At 48.3% G+C, this 18,931-nt stretch overlaps 1 protein-coding gene across 2 annotated transcripts in view; it reads right to left on the bottom strand.

Annotated features, from left to right (window-relative positions):
• The window catches only part of RCSD1 (RCSD domain containing 1), a 39,309-nt gene that overhangs the window by 3,738 nt on the left and 16,640 nt on the right, over positions 1 to 18,931 (bottom strand). For both annotated transcript variants that reach the window (XM_080374592.1, XM_080374591.1), the window contains exons 3-6: positions 6,240 to 6,347; positions 3,636 to 3,725; positions 2,230 to 2,301; positions 703 to 906 (exon numbers count right to left, since the gene is read on the bottom strand). In XM_080374592.1, the coding sequence (XP_080230718.1) occupies positions 703 to 906; positions 2,230 to 2,301; positions 3,636 to 3,725; positions 6,240 to 6,347 (474 nt within the window). The remainder of the gene's footprint in view (positions 1 to 702; positions 907 to 2,229; positions 2,302 to 3,635; positions 3,726 to 6,239; positions 6,348 to 18,931) is intronic.

Raw genomic sequence — 18,931 nt, 5'->3', positions numbered from 1 at the left:
CTGAGAGACTACTTTATAGGACAAGCAACTCTGTATGTGTGTGCCTTCTTTCCTTCTGTAAAGATGGTACCAGAGATTATCATCCCAATTTAAACTGTTGCTCCTTGGCCAGGTTAGACCCTAAACCCAAGGATGCTGCATTCATTTCACAAATGCTCCTGACTGGATGTCTCAGCCTTTCCTACTCTTGGCCATTTGGAGGTTGAGGAAGGAGTCTGCACTCCAGCTGATGATGGTGAATGCAGGTTACAGCTCCCCACTGAAGCGCTGAGCACTCCGTGGGGACATCTGCCAAACTTTCGTGCTCTGCAGGGCTCCCTAAACTGCACCTCAGCCACCTTTGACGTTTGCTGGCACAGGGCACCACCTCCACACAGCGCTCCTTGCCCAGGTACCAGCCACCCTGTTACTGCTGAGCTGAAGTGACTGGGTCCTGCTACTTCACGCCTTCCCTTTACCCACTGGGGCAGGAAGGCTGCTGGAGCTGCTGGAGCACGAAGCTCCGCATGCAGGTGGGCAGAGAGGAGACTCCACAGAGCTACACTGAAAGGCTGTTTCAAACCCAACGCGTAGATCTCCCTTGGCCACAAGTGCACACTATTATGGCAGGGCTGAGGGCTACAGCCTCCTCTTCCTCTTCATCTCCACCCGAGAAGCAAACCTTTTCATGCTGTAATGGAGAGATCCCAGCACGTACCCTACCTTGTTGTAGCATTGCAGCTGAGTGCCTTCTGGGGGTTGATCGAAACTGACTGGCGTCTCGTTGGCTTCAGCAGGCTGGGACTGAATCCCCGGGCTGCTGGGTGTTGAGGGAGGGGTGCTGAACGGAGAAACCAGGGGTTTCAGACCAGGGCTTTTGGGAGATGCTCCCGGCAGCAGAGCAGCTGGAGCAAAAGCCAGATTGGCCTGCAAAGAAAAATCCCTGTCACAGGCGTGTGTGACACCAGCGTGTACTACAGGCAGTAACCACATGGAGGAACACTTGCTCTTGCCACGGGAGCGGCCACATCTCAGCTGTCACAACCCACATACCTTCTGGTTATGGGTCTCTCCTGGTGACACTGTCAACAAACAAGTCCGGGCAGAGAAGTTATGACTGGACGTTTGCCCTTCCCCAGTAGCTGGATCTCAAGACATGTCCCTTTGTCATCATGAGGCCTTTTGGGATTTTCCAGTGACCCAGCCAAGCCAGCACAGTCTACAGTGGCCGAGCCACGAGAAAGTCTGAACAACCAGCCAGCAATCACCTTGAGATTTAAACCATCCCTGTGTGTGCCCAAGCGGACCTCGCATTTTCCACCCTGATCTGTGGGTCTTCTGAATGATCTGCGCAGTCGGGAGGAGTGAAATGATGATGGAAAGAAGCAAGCGTGTGATTAACTGTGGCAAAACACTTCCTGCTGGTCTGTCACTAAGAAGCAAATGCCCTTGGGTATGTTAAGAGGGATGGTGCTATGAATAGGCTTATGTTGTGTCCGGGCAGCCAGGAGGCATTCAGCTCTGGGGTCGCACGTGCTGCCAGGGGAGGCAGCTGGCAGCGGCAGAGCACTATGTCTACAGGCTATTGAGTGCTGAGCTGCCTCCGTAGCGTAAATCAGGCTCACAAAGAGATACAGAAAGGGCAAGAGGCACTGGGCATGTTTGCGTGTAACTGGGGGAATCGGGGCGAGGGATGCGCAGAGCTTCTAGGCACACGCAGGAGAGTGCCGGAGCCCGGAGCACACTGCCCGCTGCCAGGACCATAGCTGTGCTCAAGGCCAGCTCCCTGGCAGGGTGCAGGTGACAGTTTGATTTAGACTGCCGTGAAGAAAGAGCTGGAACACATCTCAGCCAAGGTTTCTCTCACTTTCTCTTGCAAACTGCATTTAAACTGAGGCTCCTGCCGCTGCTGCCTACTTGAGCTGTGGCTGCAGCCGTGCCCCTGTCCAGCCATGTTCCTCCGCAGATCCAGATGATCCCGACCGATACAGTGACCTGCCTATGGATGTGCCTGAGGATCGCTGGACTGTTTCTGACACTGGTTACCATTACCAGACCTGCTCAGCCTCCTTGTTTGTTTATTGTGGGACTGGGCCCTCACTGGTGAGGCCACTGCCCTGCTTACCTAGCTGTCACCCTTGGCTCCTGGATCCCCTTCCCCTGTGGCTGCTCCACAAGAGAAGCAGCTAGGACAAATGCCAATCTGTTTTAATTTACTGGGGCAGCCGTGTGGGCTCTTCCAGGACCTACCTGCAGCTTTTCAATCATAGGAGAGCTTTTCACCTTGACCTTGGGAATGGGGCATGCGTTTGGAGACCGCTTCTGTGAAACAAAATGAAACATGAAAAAGTCACAATGAAGTAGGTGAAAAAGAGGAAATAGAGTGAAGGCAGAAAACTTGGAAGAAGTAAGAACAAAGTGCTAGTAGGGGAGCAAATAAAGCCTCATATAGTGCCTTCACACAAAAGTTTGCTTTCTTCTTTCCTGACCCTGTTCCCCTTTTGTTATCTAGCCATCCTAGGGCTCTACATACATGTATCTTTCCTCTGGGAGAAAAGGTGATTATCTGCTTTCTGGCTCACGTATCTGAGTTAGGTGAGGTGTAATGGCTCAGCTGCTACATGGCCTTCATTAAGGTATCTAACCTATGACACAGACTGTTACTATTTCAGGACCAGGCAGATTAAAATTCTGCCTTTTAAAGGGTACAAGCCTTAACATCAGTAAACATTGTGAACTTTTTGTGATGGGAAAGATTTTCTGCCACCATTTGACTAACAGAGTTAAAGGGTATCCAATTAGTATGGGCCAGAAAGGCCTAAGTGGCCAGAAAGGTAGAGCTATGAAAGGCTGACAACAGTTTGAGAGAGTGACAGCATTGCTTAGAGAAGGGGCACGTTGCTTTTTTTCAGGTCCAAAGGAAAAGTAAAGTATCTAAGGTTTTAAAGCTCATGCTCCTTTGTCATGGAGGCGGCAAGAGCTTGTAGCCGTCAGAAAAGGACAAAGAACAACCTCCTTGCTAAGGGCAGGTGACAATGTGAAATTTGGTGGGTAGACCTCGTACCCTGAAACACAGAAGTGACTAGAAACGTCCTGAGCGTAAACTTTAGTGAGTAGCAGCCAGCTTACTTGGATCAGCTCACTCAAGGGTGCTGTATGGAGGACACCTCAAGACAATATTCTGTGGGTACTGCTGACAAAATCGCTCTTCACTCTGGATTAATTATTCACTTTTTCTGAAGAAGGAAAAATCTCAAGAGCAGAGCCATTATGTCATTATACTCAAACCTCCAGAGCTCATCTGAAGGCAACAGCATGGATGCCTCCTGTGCTAAGTGCTGTTAAAATCTTGTAAATGCCAGCAATTACTGCTTTAAAATGCTTGAAAAGATAGCATCTGGGTGGATCTTCCAGTGCTCTAAGGGTAAAACCAAAAGCAGCAGAAATGGGAAGTGTATCCATGCTACAGGAGTAGGTAACAGCACAGAGCTGCCTCCGAGGCAGTACATGCACATGAGCAGGGGAAGGTTTGATGCTGCGTGGTAGATGTCTTTTGCTGCACAGCCTGACCTCTCTGATACCTCCAAGCTCATGTCTCAAAAGAGAACAGGTTGCAGAGAGGAGAGACCTTGTCCCCTTATTAAATTGATACTCACTTGCTCATCATTGTTGCTTGTCTCACTTTTGTGGGAATACAATGGAAGGGAGCATGGTGGTTTCCTCCGAGTTGGCTTATGTGGTGGCACCTAAGAGAAGGAAACAACCACCTCAGCAGCAGGAATTTTTTTTGAAAAAGGAAGTGAAATTCAAGCACAAAAGGGTATGATCTGTAAGTGACCTGCTTGGATGGCAGAGCTCAGCTCGCCTAAAGGAGTCATCCAAAGGCAGCACAACAACCAGCATGCTAGGTGTGCTTGTAGCATCTTGAACCTGATCCTCATGTTGTAAAAGCAGTCTGTATCTCTTTCCACAGTGTGGACTGTGACACTTCAGGCTTTGTGAAAAGGACTCTCTTCTAAGCTGCGGACGGTGGAGAAGCCTTCCCAGAAGCTTCATCTTGAAAGCATCCTGCTGGAAACCCCCTCACACTGGAATAGCTTGTTATTGTTCTCTTTCCTGTATTACCAGGATTTCCTTTCAATAAGCCTTAGCTGCCTACCTGGTTTGGGATTTTCCTATTTTGTTTCTGACATATTTTAGGGGCAAAAAGGGGAATTAAGACTTTTTCAACATGCCCTACAGCCCCATTCATTTCTCTCTAATGAAGAAGAGAGGCTTGCAGAGACAAGTCCTCAGCTGTAACCTTTAATGTGATGAGAAACAGATTCTCCAGGGGAGAAGAAACAAGGCAACTTAATGGCAAAGACACCAGTTCCTTCTGAATGTTGTCAGGCTCTCCTAGTATGAGAGTGCTCACTAGGAAGGAAAAGATGCATAGCACAGCACCTATGGAGTTGCTGCTTCATAACCATTGCTCTGGTCTTGAAGCCAAGCTGTCTCTTGAAGCTGTCTCTATTTTTATGCCAGGGTTGTAGTCTCCTGCCAAGCTGTTAACACACTTTTTATGTGTTAACAGACAAAATATTTGGATAATATTGTGGATCTTGGATAATATCCACAATATAATATTTGGATAATTTTGTTACCTTCTAACAGGCAGGCATGTGAAAAGTTGGATTATGGTGTCTTTGCCTTCTGTAGAGTTGGCTGTCTTGGAGGACCTGTGGACTTGATGTCACTTAACTTCTGGTGGTGCTGCACCCAGCCATGGCAATGCTGCATCTCTAAGCAGCCGAGGGCAGCCCCACCCTTACCCTTATGTCATGCTAGGAAGCAATAATGTCATGTCTTACTGAAACACCACCCTTTTGCAACCATGAAATGCTGCACTGTGCCACAGTGAATATGTCAGGGGTTCCCTGGCTGATAGGTTCCCCTTTGCTGGTGTGGGTCAAGCAAGGGTTAAAGACCATCCACTCAGCCATTAATCTGAGGCCAGCTTGAGAAAGCCAACGGGGAAGTGACAGATGGCTTGGAGAGAAAAGACAGGAAACTTTGTCCTCTGTCTCTGGAGAAAATGAGTTTCCCCCCACTGTAAGGCCTCTCCACACTGCCTTGGCTGGGGAGCAGCAGAGGACTGCAGATAACACCAGAGAGGTCTGGGAACTTGCTGCCTTCTGTAGGGTGAGGAGCTCAGTGCAATTAAATCCCATACCTTCAAACGAGAAAATGACTGTAATGGGATTGATGGAGTGGTGCGCTGGTGACTAGAGGGGGGGGGGGCGGGGAAGTGTTTGGGAAGAGATTGGTTATTCCCATCCCAGGACTCAGCTGTGGGAATGCTAACCTCTGATAGACAGTGGCCTGCCAGCTGTACAGGACAAAGGTCACCACTGCATTCAGCTGAAGACAGGAGGGGTGACAGAGAGGATTCCTTTAGGCCCAGCCTGGGACATGCAGAAATCAGCTGAGCAGCAGAAGGCAGCAGTTGTTTTAAAGGAGCACCCACTGACTGTAGAGGGCCACCAGTAGACATTACCTCTTCTAAAAAAGTGCATAATGATACAGGGGGCTCTCCTAAAACGCCACCCTCTATACATAAACATTCTGACTTTCTTCCTAAGAGAGGTATTCTACTGTTTCGCTTATCTGGTGAAAGACAGCTTGTGAGGTAATGCTTGGCATAGTGGGCTTTCAATAAAATAAAGTTTCAGCATGATAGAGATAGGCACAGAGTCTGAAATGCCATTGGGAAGAGGTAATGAGAGCAAGTAAAAAGACAACTTTCTCTCAGACCAGTACAGAAGGAATTACCTGGAGGAAACCTTCTTTTGTGAACAAGGTGCTGGTGACCTGCCACTGGCTTCTACACTGTGTAATCTGTTGTTTGCTTTCTTTTTTCTATGGCTCAATATCAGCTATTTTATTACTCATTATTACGCTTTGCCCACAAAATCCAGCCCAGTTAATACATGCATCTCTGTCTGCTACTGTTAGGTATATACATGTCCCCTACCAAGCTTTACAGTGTCTCAGTTACAGTGCCTAGTTGTCCTGAGGTATGGCTCTACCAAAACACTCGACCACAAGCCAGTAATGCATGGAACATGCCATCACAGCTTGCATTGCCCTAGGAGACAATCCTTTGCAAAGTTTCAAAATCAAGGTGGATTCATGCTTAGATGCTCTAACTTCTACGGGCGGAGGCAAGTACCGCATTTCACACTTGACTACCTGCTGGCGGCTGCGGAGTTCCTTACCTCTTTTCCAGTGATATTGGCTGCTTGCTCTTTGAATTTCCCTGCTAGCTGAGCCACTGAGGGTGATGCCGACTTGTCCACCTCTGAATTGGTCTCTGCTGGCCTGTTCTGACAAATTGGGAGCAACAAGTTATGAGCAAAGGCTGCAAAAAGCAGGCAGGCTAGAGAGAAGCCTGCATATGTGTTATAAAGTTCAAGAGTAAGCAGGGACTTAAAGCAGAGTTTCTCACATCTGGCATCAATCATCCAGTCTTAAGAGCAAGAGGTTTGGGAAGACAGGACCTAGCAGCATTTGCAAATATCCCAGAAAACCAGTAATTCATGCAGGGCCTTTCAGCTCCAGCTGAAGGGCCTACACTCGCTGTTTTTCTCTGGAAGAAAACTAAGTATTTCAAGCCAAGTGTCTGTTCCCTATCTTTTCCTCGCAGTGAGCAGATGGAACAGGGCAGTTAAGGATGTTCCCATGCACCTTCTCAGCCCTCCCATCCCTTTTTTACTGCCCTGATCACACGCACCCTTCCTTTTCCAGCGATTCTGCTGTGAGAAGCCGTTCCCTGTCCTTGCAGCAAGCCAGCATCTGCTTGGGGATGTCCCTGTGCTGTTCGGCTTTTTTGGCATTGAAATACTCAGGCAGTTGTGGGGGAGGGAGGAAATACCAGGGCTGAGAGAAGCTTCCCCTCCCCTGGGTCAACAGCAGGCTGAGAAGCAGGAGGCTCGCTGGAGACTGGATGGTGCGGCTCGTCCCACAGCACACAGCCCTAGTGCCATCCCACATTTCCCTTGTTTTCTTTGCTATGTGTGTATCAAGCAATAAGAGTAGAAAGCCTCGAAATCAAAGCTGATGAAAGGAAACCTTTGTTCTTCATCTCTAGTATCTGATGCCAGGGAAAACCGAACCAGAGGAATTGAGAACAACTAACCAACAATCCTTGTTTTGTTAGAGGTGGAGACCTCAAAACAACAAACCAGGCTACAAACCATCAAGGAACCTCACACCTCCTCTCCCTGCACCACTACCATGAACACATGACCACACTTCTCACCTCTCTGCCTCAATACTCTTCTGCTTCTCAGTCAGAAAGTTTCCCCAAAGGCCATTGCTAGAGGAATACATCCCTGTTTCTCCAAAGGCTCCCGCAGAATCCTTCCTTCTCTCTTTATGCTGCTCTGCCTGGGAGGGACCTGCTGTCTCATTAACACAACCACCTCTTCAGCATTGCTGGGGGTGAAAGGCCCATGTATGGACCATTTCCTTTGGGTCACTGCACTACAGGGGCTGGAGAAATAGCCATGGAAACTTGAAATCATATTAAAGTAGGAATTTATTTAGACTCCTAGTTTCTAGATTAAAAGCAAATTGAGGAGCTTACGTTAAAATCATCTCATCTGCTGCTTGGAGCACTCGCTAGCCTGAAATACCTGGCAGAGAGCAGCACGGCTGAGGCCCATTTGCATTGTTGAAAAGGGCCTTTCTCTTTCTCAGAGAGCTGTAAATAAATGCTCCCAATAAATGCTGTCATCTTTCTTCAAGGCCCACGACCCTCAGTAGATGTCTGCCATTCCCTGTTTCCATGATCCTGACAACATCTTCCCCATTAAACTTCTTGTACGCTTCAGACCAGCCTTCCTGCATCCAGCCACAAAAGCCATATCAAGCTGTCTCCTCTCGGTGAACTTCTAGCACCTTCCCCCCATGTTTCCAGCCTTCGTTAGAGTAATTACAGGCGGGTGAAGCGGCAGATAAGGGGAACGGAAGAAACAGTGAGGTAAACAGATCAGTGGGGCAACTTGCTGCACATGAAAAAAGACGGCTGGGCTAGGTGGGGAGGGAGAGCTCCAGCTGGGATTGTTCCGAGCTGCAGGCCGGCTCCCTGCTGTGCAGTGAGGGCAGGCTGGGAGAAGGAGGGAACTCTGAATGAACCTGGGGAAGGCAGGATGGATTGGGAGGCTTGGCTCAGCATACCGGCTCCCAGGATACCTGGGCACGGCAGAAGGGACACCTGAGCTGAGGATTCAGCTGAGGCTGAGGAGCTGCAGGTGCTCATTGTCTGTGGTGGAAGGGTTGCCTTCCTCATAGTCCCTTTTTCTCCAAGAGCTTCTTTCACAGCCTTTCACCTTTACCCAGAAAAGACACCACACTTCCTCTTGGCCTCTTTGACCTCTTGTTTTGGGGTGGTTGCATTTTTTTCTTTTTTTTCTTTTTTTTTTTTAATATTTTTAGTTACAGTCTGAAAACATAGCTCCCTTCCTTTGATCAAAGCCACGAGGCTGCAATGATTCCACGCGTTTCTTGTTTTGCTGGTAGCAGGCGTTGATTGCAACGCAGCTCTCGCTGGCGCGAAGCTCGCCGGCCAGGGTGCAGGAAGCAGCGAACATGCCATTCTAAGATTAGCACAACTAGCCCATGGGCTGTGTCCTCCCGAAACTGCCAGCTGCAGACTCTCCGATTACGCTACGTGTTTTGCAACAGGAAAAGTCCTTTCTCAGATCCTTTCTGGCAGTTACGCTGCCATCCTTTATCCAGTTTTTTTCTACAGCTTCTTTTTTTTTCTTCCCAGCTGGTGTGGAGGCTCTGTGATTTCTAGTCGAGGGAAGGTGCCATACTGGGGCACTCGTGCAAAAAGTTCCCTTCCTTGCACTGCCAGAACATGGTCCCCCTGACTTCCAGGGGCTGGACTGGCAGTCTCCCTCCCAGCGGGAGGCAGGTGGGAAGCCTTACTTTCTCACTCTCACCCCAGAGCACGTACCAGCCCTCAGCCTTTTCCACAACTAAGACATGGCTTCTCCTTCACTCCAGAGCTCAGTGCTGGCTCTCTCCTGCCCCACAATATTAATGCAGCTTCCCCCATTCCTGGTCATTCTTCCCATCTTGGTGACATAGCTCACCACTTTTCTGAATGAGGAGGAGGAGCAGCTCTGCTCTTTTTTTGGCAAAAAAGGTGAAATTACTCAGATGTGAATTTTGTCCTCTTTGCAGGCAACTGCTGATTCTTTTCCTTTTCAGAAGAGAAGCGTGGTCAGCCCGTGTGGGCTAAAACCAGTGAGCTAAGGTAAAATATTGACTCCATGAGTAATTTGGTGCTTGCTACTCTGAGTTCCTTAACTGTTCCATAAAAATAGGTGTCTAAACATTGCGAATTCTGGAAAAAAGTCAGACAGAGCTGTAAAACAGGAATTGAATTATACCATCAATGTAAGCATGGCACTGTCTGCGAAAGAGGAAGCGCAGCTAGCAAGTTCTCTGTAAGGAGTTTCACTTTCCTCTTCTAAATAAGTTCATAAAATTGAGTAAATTTCAAAACAGTTTGCAAGCCCGTTTCTTCATCTGCTTTTAAAATGGAATCTGGTCCCTTTGGCAGCACTGAAGAAGTTCTGCCTTTGTTTGTGGGTTAGTTATAATCATGGCAATTCAAGCTTCCCAACAAAACCTCTCCTTCCTTATGCTTTGGAGTCCTTGCCTCTGTTGTGAGAGCAAAACTGACCATCAATCCCTGATTCTGCAGATTGCGTGAAAGGGAGGCTACTGTTTTTAGCACAGATCCCTGCTTCTCTCACAGGCTGCCTGATGGAACTGCTGCTAGGTCCCCACAGAAATGTCCCACGCCATCCCTGCTGTATCTTTCCAAGGCAACTGGGAAGTTCTCTGAGCAGAGATGCCTCGATACTGTGGCACAGTCGGCTCTGGCTAGCACAGTCCCAGCTGGTGTTAATGTGCCACAAGATGTGAGGACGAGTAAGGCTGCCTGATGTGGGATTAATGATGTCTGACAGAGGGGACCCCTCAGTACAGCAATGTCACTACCTGGCTCAGTGACATTTGCCAATTCTCCTGCTAGAGCCCATGGAACCATTGTGGGCATTAAGGTGAGAGAAGGTTCATGTTAGAGGCCCACAGAAAGAACTGGTCAAGAGACTGAAAAGTACTCACAAAGAGCTCTTCTTAAAGACCATGAATTTGAACTATGGGTGGGAAGTGTCACTGCAGACCAGTAGCTTCTTATGAAATCAAAATTGCAGAGAATTTCCACTCCTGTGGGAAACTAGAAAGACAGAGGTGGCTTTGGGGATGAATGTGAATGTCCTGCTGGGACTGGTGCAAAACTGGCTCCATCAGCCTTCAACTGGAAGTTTTGATCATGACCCTTGCAATGGAAAGTTACCATGAGTACACCTCACAGGACTGGTATCCCACCAGTTTTGTCACTGTCCATAACATGCTACTGGACATGCTAGCCTAAAAGGATACTGGTGGGGGCCAGAAGCAGATACCGAAGGATTTGTGCATCTGGTTTAATTGATGAAAAGAGCAAAGGTCTATTAACTGCCATACAGTGGAGCGTTTTGGCTTAAGCAGCACTTAAATATCAGCTGAATAATAGCAGACATTTGTACCGCCCTACTCCACCCCACCCCCCTGCTATGAATCCTCTGACTTGTCTGCTTTTGCAGGTAGGATATTTTGGCCAGACAGAGCACCTTTTATCTGAGATGCAAGCCCTACACAGCGCTTTGCAAGGCTGGAATATTCAGCAGCTATGGTATCAGTGATGGTTACATGATTTTTGGTACTGGTCCTATGCACTTTCCATCCCCAACCTCATGCAGCTGCATCTAGATGTGGTTTTGAGGTCAGTCCCTGACCTCATCCCTCCCTTGCTTCTAAAAAGTTTTGCAGGAATGATTCCCTGCTGCCTCTTCTCACACCAGTCCGTCGTGCTGGCTACCTTCAAATTCCCTGCGCTCACACAAGCTCTGCAAAACTCCCCTGTGACTCTCATGGGGGTTTTTCATTGCTGCACATACAATCTACCTCAGCAAAATTAAATACAGCAAAAATAATAACAAAAATAGTGTCAGAGGCAGACATAATAAGGTATCCAAGGCTCAGGGCTGGTGTCTTGATTACAGAAATAGGATCCAGACATAGTGATCCTCAGCACCCAGTTCTCAACACTGTGCCACAAGAAGGCAGTTGTCAGTATGCTAGATGAAAACAAGAGAGGCTCAGGGCTTTTGAGGTGCAGTTTCATAAGGTCCTGGTTTTGGCAGAAAGACAGCTTATATTTCCAACTGCTCATTCTCCCTTGACCTTTTCTTTCCCCCTTCCCCCCTCCAGTGTGAGTTTGTGGGGCTGTGCTGTAAACTGGATCACTGAAATGATCTGGGCTAAAAATACATCCCTTAACTCTTTACAAGGTTATTTTTAACCCAGATCATTTCAGCAATGGAGTTCACAGCACAGCCCGACAAACACTTGCACGGCTGTGGCAGGAGGGGCTGGAGGGGTAGCCAGGGCAGCCTGCAGCACAGTCCCTGTAACTGCTCTGGCCACAGCTTGAGGAAATTGCATCATTATGTGTCCTCCTGTTCAGAGGGCTGATGTGACAGAAAAATCCCATTTTTGCATGCCTGCTGGTAAAGGCTGTTTTGGTCTGTGGCACCGGTATTTCACCCTGCAATCTGTTGCCTCCTGCCTGAAACGCAGCTGAGCGCTGGCTGTGAACCCGGGGAGCGCCTGTCAGCCACCACAGGGAGCACGTTACCGGCAGCTGTGTGAATCGGAAAAAGTTTCCGTTAAGCATCTACAAAAGCCCCACAAATATTGTGTCAGAGATCTCCAGAAGCTCCACTTCAAACAGGAGCGTGGGGAGCGGGTTTTCCTTGCTGCACAGCAGAGGCAAAGCTCTACACCTGCGGGACCTGCGCAGCTAGGGAAGAGATGGGGGACTCATGGGGAGGAAGCTACTGAAGTCAAAATAAACCATCATCACACTCTGTCTGGAGGCCAGCAAGAAACGCTGGGAAGCAGTGTCGTGGTTTCCTTTCAAATTAAAGCATTAACCCCCACCAAGGCACTGGATTTCAGGAGGGCACGGAGCCCCTTGCAGACCCCTTCTTCCCTGCCTGGCTCAGCCCTCTGTAGGCGAAGGACATGCCTCCTGCATGAAGCCTTCCCAGACATGACACCGACCCGTCTCGGTTTTCAGTAAGATAGCTGCAGGACTTGAGGAGCCAGGCGGCCACAGGCCTTGTCTGCATGGAAAGCTTACACCACTTACACACGCTGGGGTAAGTCTCTCAGCTTGCACGGGAAGTGGCACTGCCTTCATCTGATCGAGGTGCCTGTTTTCAGCTAACTGAACTCATTCGCAACCAGCTTGGCGGAAAAGAGCCATTCTCAAACTTCTCAAATACCTGTTTCTGACCCAGAAAGCAGCATTTTGGGAATGAGGCGCTAAGCTGCAGTGAGGAACGTGCCTCCTTCCAGGACTCCCTGTGGGCGGGAGGAGGGGTGAATGTCTCCTACCCCTGCAGTGAGGTGCTGCAGCCTCTCTCCTGCAGAGATGGAGTTTGATGAATTGGAGATGTCCTACTCGCTCGCAGACCAAGCAAGGGAGAAGTGATGGCAGTACTAGTTCCTCCCATACTGCCCCACCGATTTGGGGTGGCCATTTCCATAGGCAAGAGCTAATCCCTTCTCCCTGCCCTATCTTTTATTCGACCACTGAGGCCAGCTGGAGGCAAAAGGCCACTGAATGTTCACACAGTGCATGATCTAAGGTGCAGTTCCTGTCTGTCTGGAGAGGACATGAACTTATGCTCTGGTGAATGCATCATGAGTGCATCTCATTACCAGCCAAACACACCAGTGTGTCAGACTAGCCCTACCTTTCTAAAGGCCACAATACTACTCAATAATGATGGAAAACATGATAGTAATGTGTCTGTGTGAATTGAAGTAATAAAGTCTTTCCTTCAGTTAGGAGTATTTTTGATACCTGTTCTAAAGGCAGGTGTCCAAAGAGGCCAATCCACCTAACTATGCTTTTCTATCCCTAGGTTCATGTATTATTCAAGGAAGATAATCTTAAAGAAACTTGGAACGGGTCCCTGGGTGTGGGTCTTAGCCTTGAAGCAGAGAATAGTACAGAATGGACAAGTTTAGGTTCACCTGGGCATATCTACCACTCTTTTTGTCTTGTTCAATGGCAGGAAATAGGTAACCGAATTTTCATTTTCAACCACTTCTTACAGGCATCAGTTATTTTGGCTCTCACATTTTATAAGTGCAGATAAGATCAGATGGGCAGCTCATAAGGAACTCCTTTTTAAATGAACTAAAAAAAAGCTCAATAATAGTTTTTCATTAGGATTGGACCCAATTTAGTGATGCAAAATCTCTCTAATATGTAGTTTGTAGTTTCATTCAAAGCCATCTCTCTGCATCTGCCCCTTAGATGAATCCCGATTTGCACCCTCCTGCCAACATAACCTGAACCGATTGTTTATCTGTGTCCATATGAGTACAGCAGCGGCATCATATTGAAAGGGGAACATTGTTCAGACTGGGAAGGGAGAGGTAAGTTATCAGGGTAGGTTTAAAACACAAACTCCCCCAAAGGAGCAAAGTGAAAGGCAGGAGGGTGGGATAATACCTGAATCACAGCGTGAGGAACTGGGCAGCAAAAATCAGGAGAGGCTGCTCCCCACAGTCTGAGCCTGCTCATTCTCCTCGTGATCCGTGAAAGCATCCATGCAGGCTGAGCACAGATCGCCCAGGAAGTGGGTGGGCTCACACTAGCCTTGGCCCATTTTTTACATCCCTAGAAGGAAATCTCATCACGCCTGTTCCGACTGGAGCTCAGCAGTGTGCTGGGCCCCTGTCTCAAGAAGGAACACATCCCAAGACGTAAGCCCTAAATAAACAAACCTCTTCCTGCTACACTGACCCCTCTCCATCCCAGTGAAGCATCCTTCTTCCCATCTCTCTCTTTACCCTTCTTCACAAATCATTCTCACTGGAGATCTCCCAGCTCTCTATTTCAGGAGGGATTTATGTGATTTATTTATTTACTTGGTGTTTTATCTGGCAATGAAGCTGCTCCTTGTCTGGCTGTGGTAAACTTTAATTATTGGCAGAAGCCCCAGCTACAAGTGGCGGCAGCTGTGGCTCTGTGATACCTTATAGCCAGGCCTGTCCATCATCATGTCAGCGTATCCCGTAGCACCTTGGGATGCAAGGCCAAGGCTCCTAGTTGCATTTCCTACCATTTGGTATACAACAGGACCAGTAATTACCGTGCTGTGCTCCACCAGAGCAAAAGCTACCACCTGAGCCACTCCTGCACCTTCTTCTGGTGGGGCTAGGCTAGCTCTGTGAACTTTGTGTGTCAGACCTTTGCTGAAGTTAACTTTCCACGAGAGGATAAGACCAAGAATACCTTGCAGATCTTTCAAGTGCAACCTAAATGCTAGAAAATAAATCATATTTTTCTCCTTCTCTCTTTCTGTTGTGTTTTCTTTGATCAACCTTTACCAGAAGCTAAACACACCCCAGATGAGAATTTGGAGAGCTTTAGGAATGGCAGTGTGCACAGTCACCACACTTTCCCTCCAAGCTGCCATCAGATAGCTGGGCAAAGAGGAATAACCGGCCTCAAACTGTCATGAGTCCCACACTGCCGTGATGCAGGAGCAAAACACAACAGAAAGCTAGGCAATGAAAGTAGTGTTTCCATTTGAAAGATTCAAAGATAATTCTGGAGCTGATATCAGGAAGTACAATCTGCCTGTGAAAGAGTATCAAGGTATGTTGAGGAGTGTAATGATGATCCCAGCATTCTCTGCAAAATCCTAGGCTCTTGTTTGCCGTGACTGGCATTTTCAAGGTCATGCAAACAGGTTTCTAGCTTGACTCGCAATAAAAGGATTAGTGGTAAGCCCCTGTCTGTCTCACATGAGGGCGTGCACAACTGTGCAGAACCATTGCATTTCCAAGAAAAAGCCTTTTTTTACATTAAGGTCAAGCCTCAGCCAGTGCAGAGTGGCCTCCACGTCTGGTTGATGACACATGCAACAGATTCAGTCTACAGTCTCGCACCTACAGGGAAAGAAATCTGCAACCTGTGAGAATATGTTGAGAATGCTGGAGTCTGGGCTCCAGGTTTCTGAACACTCTGTGAAAACAACAGGACCTCAGATTAGGTTTGGACCAGTCTGAGCTCCTGGGACCCAAAGACAGGCTTAAGACTCTTCTGGCTCAGGGGCACATCTCTTCTGTACGTATCTCTACACAGCTGTAGACTCCCTTCCTTCAGTCGAGGGGGTGCTCACTAATTAAAAAATGTCAAAAAAAAAAGGTCAAAAAATAATAGACACAGAGGATTTGGAGACAGGGAGGAGGAGGTAAAGACTCCTGATCACACATGCTACCTTCAAGGCAGTCAGTGTTGTTAGAGCCCAGTGACTTCCAGCAACTTCCTTCAGTTCTAGCCTTACTGAAAACAAGGGCTCTCACAGCAGCCCTAACATAGATTTGACTACAACTACTGAAATGCACGTTACAGGAACACAGATGTCAAGTATCCTCTGAAGTTCTTCCTTTTGCACCATTTTCAGCGGAGAGCAAGCCTCTTGCCTGAGTATAAATCACTGCTGGCCTGTCTCTTGAAGTCTGTGAATAAGTTAGCCACAAGAACAACTCTAAGTACAACATCCCTTCCTCACAGTGGTACCCAGGTCAACGCTTATCCCACCACAGATGAATGAACAGGATGAGTGTGTGTCTGAACTCAACTGCATGGCTATTGCATAGCTATAATGAGGGTGATCAAGAAGAGGGAGCTCTGACTATAACACAGGGCTGAATAGTACGAGGAAAGCAGGCGGCAGAGGAAGATGGCATGTCTGGTTTTAGGAGAAAGGGCAGGAGGATCCTACTTTGCATGAAATAAGTAAAAATATGTAACATTTCCCTGTGTTTGGAAAGAGTTCACTTTAGGGCAACATTTTTCTCAAGACTTGCAGTGGTCTGGTCTTTGTTTTCTCCTGAGAGTTCCCTTGTGAACTGCTGCCATCCTGGCACTCCGGGTCAAGCACTGCCTAAAGGGTAACATGAGGATATTCCAGCTCAGCAGCGATGAGCAGCTTTTATCCAGAAGACAGCGAGCAGCTCCCAAGTACAGTGCAGTATTTCAAAATTGCAGAGACTCAGATCTGCCAAATTTAGTCTCACAAAAGCAAAATTCTGGAATTGGGTGGAGGTGGGAAATACCATGTAGCCAGAAACTAGTAAAGGGACAAATGCTTTTCAAAGGAAGGGGCACCGTGTTGAACTTGTCTGCTGTACTGTAATAAAACAGTTTATGCACTCTCTCCCTTGCCTGCTAGAAGTAGAGGTGAAACTCCTGCTGGTTTTTCTCCTTTCGGTGGTTCGAGCTACCCGTGTGTACATGTGAGGGCTTGCACAGTAAGCCCCATGGTTGGAGTGAGGCTTTTCTCAAGAAAGCGTTGCTGCCTCTTTGGATCAGAAGTTTGCTCAGGGTCCTTCTCTGATACTTCTCTCCAAGTAACCTTGGGGCTGCCTAGAGCTCCTGAACATCAAGGCAAATGGTTCTCTTGAGTAAAAAAAACCCTAATTGTGCTGGGCAGCAGGGACCGCTGGGTGGTGGCTGGAGTTACGTAGTGGGGTTCAAGAGCAGCGCAAGTGCAGGTGCATCTCCATTGCCCCCAGTGATGCTGCGGCTGCCTCTGCCAGGAGAGCTGGCCAGTGCTCGGCAGGAGGGGACAGGCAGCAGAGAGCAGCCAGAGCCAGACATGCAGGTGGGGAGCGGTGCCCTTCACGACAGAATTATAGGAAACATCCACAGGCATCAGGAAATTGTAAGTGGTGAATACACTATCTACTTTCTGTTTCAGAGAGCGAGTATAATGAAAATAAAATGAGATAATTGTAATTTTTGCCATCTCTCTGAGAAGTCCTTCCCTTTGCCGTTGATGCATTTCTGTTAGCAAAGTGGGTGTGACGCTAGTGTTACTAGCATTGTTTTTCATGACACACAGTCGGTACCAATGCCAGCTTTCTCCACATCTTCCAAAAGGTTCTCCTCAGCAGAGTAACTGCATCAGGTCTTATTCTCATCTTTAACTTGATGAGGTGGGACTGCTGCTGCTGTCCTCACAGCCTCCTGGATCCAAAGTGGAGAAAGCAGCCTCCTGTTTGCCTCCATGGAATTCATCAGTAACATGCCCTAACATCAACAGACCGGGCTGGAAAGGCCCTTATGTAGGAAGGGTATGCCAGCCACCCCGCACTAGTATTTGGCTGGTGTTGAAAATTTTTGAGGCTGAATTTATGTCAAATTGTTCTTTAATTCGCGCCATGGTATATAGCTCTCAGGAGTGCCTGGCTTGTCTTGCTAAGCACTGTCTGATGCGATCAGCAAAACCAGCGAATACCACTGTGAAAGGTGCAAGTGAGATCCTGAGTCTTCCTTTTAGTAATGTCAATATCTGGCAGTTGCCTAGTACCTACATGTTCCCAGCACTGCACGGGCTCATTCACTACAGCAGCATTACCTCAAACCTTCATGATTAGGAGCCTCTGTCAAGAGGGCAATGTATGGGCTTGTGCATTTTAATGCATATGTAGCCACTGCTGCATACCCCACAGAACTGGTCCCAAGGGAAGCCGGGGGGTTTCCTGTCAGGAGAGCACTCAGATCACCAGGCAGGTGTGTGAGCTCCCCTCTGCCCCTGGGAACCTGGAATTCTTTGCTACGTGTTGGCACAGCTTTAACAGGCAGGCTGGCAAGTGCTTGCCCTAGCCTTGCCGTAAGCACCAGATTAAAAAGCATCTCCTGCTAGACAGACCAAAGAGTTGGAAGCCCACACCCCCTGAGAACAGAGCAGAGCCCAGGCTGCTCGCTTCCTGAGCAAGTGTCTCATTGCCTCTGTCAAAGGCTGCCAAGAATGGTTTGATCAAGGGCCATCATTACCAAAAGAGGCAGCGAATGCAGCACCTGGTCTCTGCCGGGCAGCGTGCCTGTGCAGGGGCAGCACGTATGTAACCTCAGCCCCTACCCTACGAAGACGCCAGCAGCTCCTGCCCCTGCTGTGCGCTGTGCTGGGTAAGGCATCTGGCTGTTCAGCCACGACTCAGGCTCAGGGAAGGAGGTGGCAGACCATTTAAAATATAAACCAATTATTTTGTGTGTGTGCCTATAGTGTTTTGGGAGTCCTTGACTGAGGTGATTGCAGAAACCTCCAGCAACACATGGGTGTCACCGTTTCCTTTTCTGTGAGAAGCGCTTTTTGGGAGACGCCTGATCCTGTTTGCTTGTGTTCACCATGCTCAGAACATTCCCCCATGGAGAGGAGTGGAGAGGAGAGATGAGGATGTGGGGCAGGGGGAATGTGACAGGGAAGCGCCTAATTCCTGATGCCAGCTTGGTCTGGGCAGCAGATCACCCGTGGACAGGTCAGGTGGTTCAATCCCCGGCTTGTGCAGCATCCTGGGCACTGGCTGAATTTTAATGTTGAGCAGGCAGGTGCCTAGTGAAGCGAAGGAATCAGCGAGTCAGGCAACGGTTGCAAGGGGCTTTCCAGGCTGAAGATGTGAATTGTGGGGTTTCAATTCTGCATTAGTCCTGTAGCTGATCTAGGACACAATAACTTGCTCTCAGCTACTCAAAATCCAGGGCAGAATTTTAGTCCAGGACTTCACAAGCTCCAACTTGACACTTGGTCACCCGTGGCACAGTGGTTCTCCACAACACACATGTCTAAGGACAAGCTACACTGCAATGCAGAGCAGCCCAGGGAAACCTGTAGTAAGGGATCTGAGCCCCACAGTCACAGGGTGTAGCATGACTTCTCATAGTGGCATCAAACTGGATGCATTCGTTTGGTGC

Source organism: Falco punctatus, assembly GCF_963210335.1.
Source record: "Falco punctatus genome assembly, chromosome: 2".
Lineage (NCBI taxonomy): Eukaryota > Metazoa > Chordata > Aves > Falconiformes > Falconidae > Falco > Falco punctatus.
The sequence above is the reverse complement of the archived record's forward strand: the minus strand, read 5'-3'. Positions and strand labels throughout refer to the sequence as shown.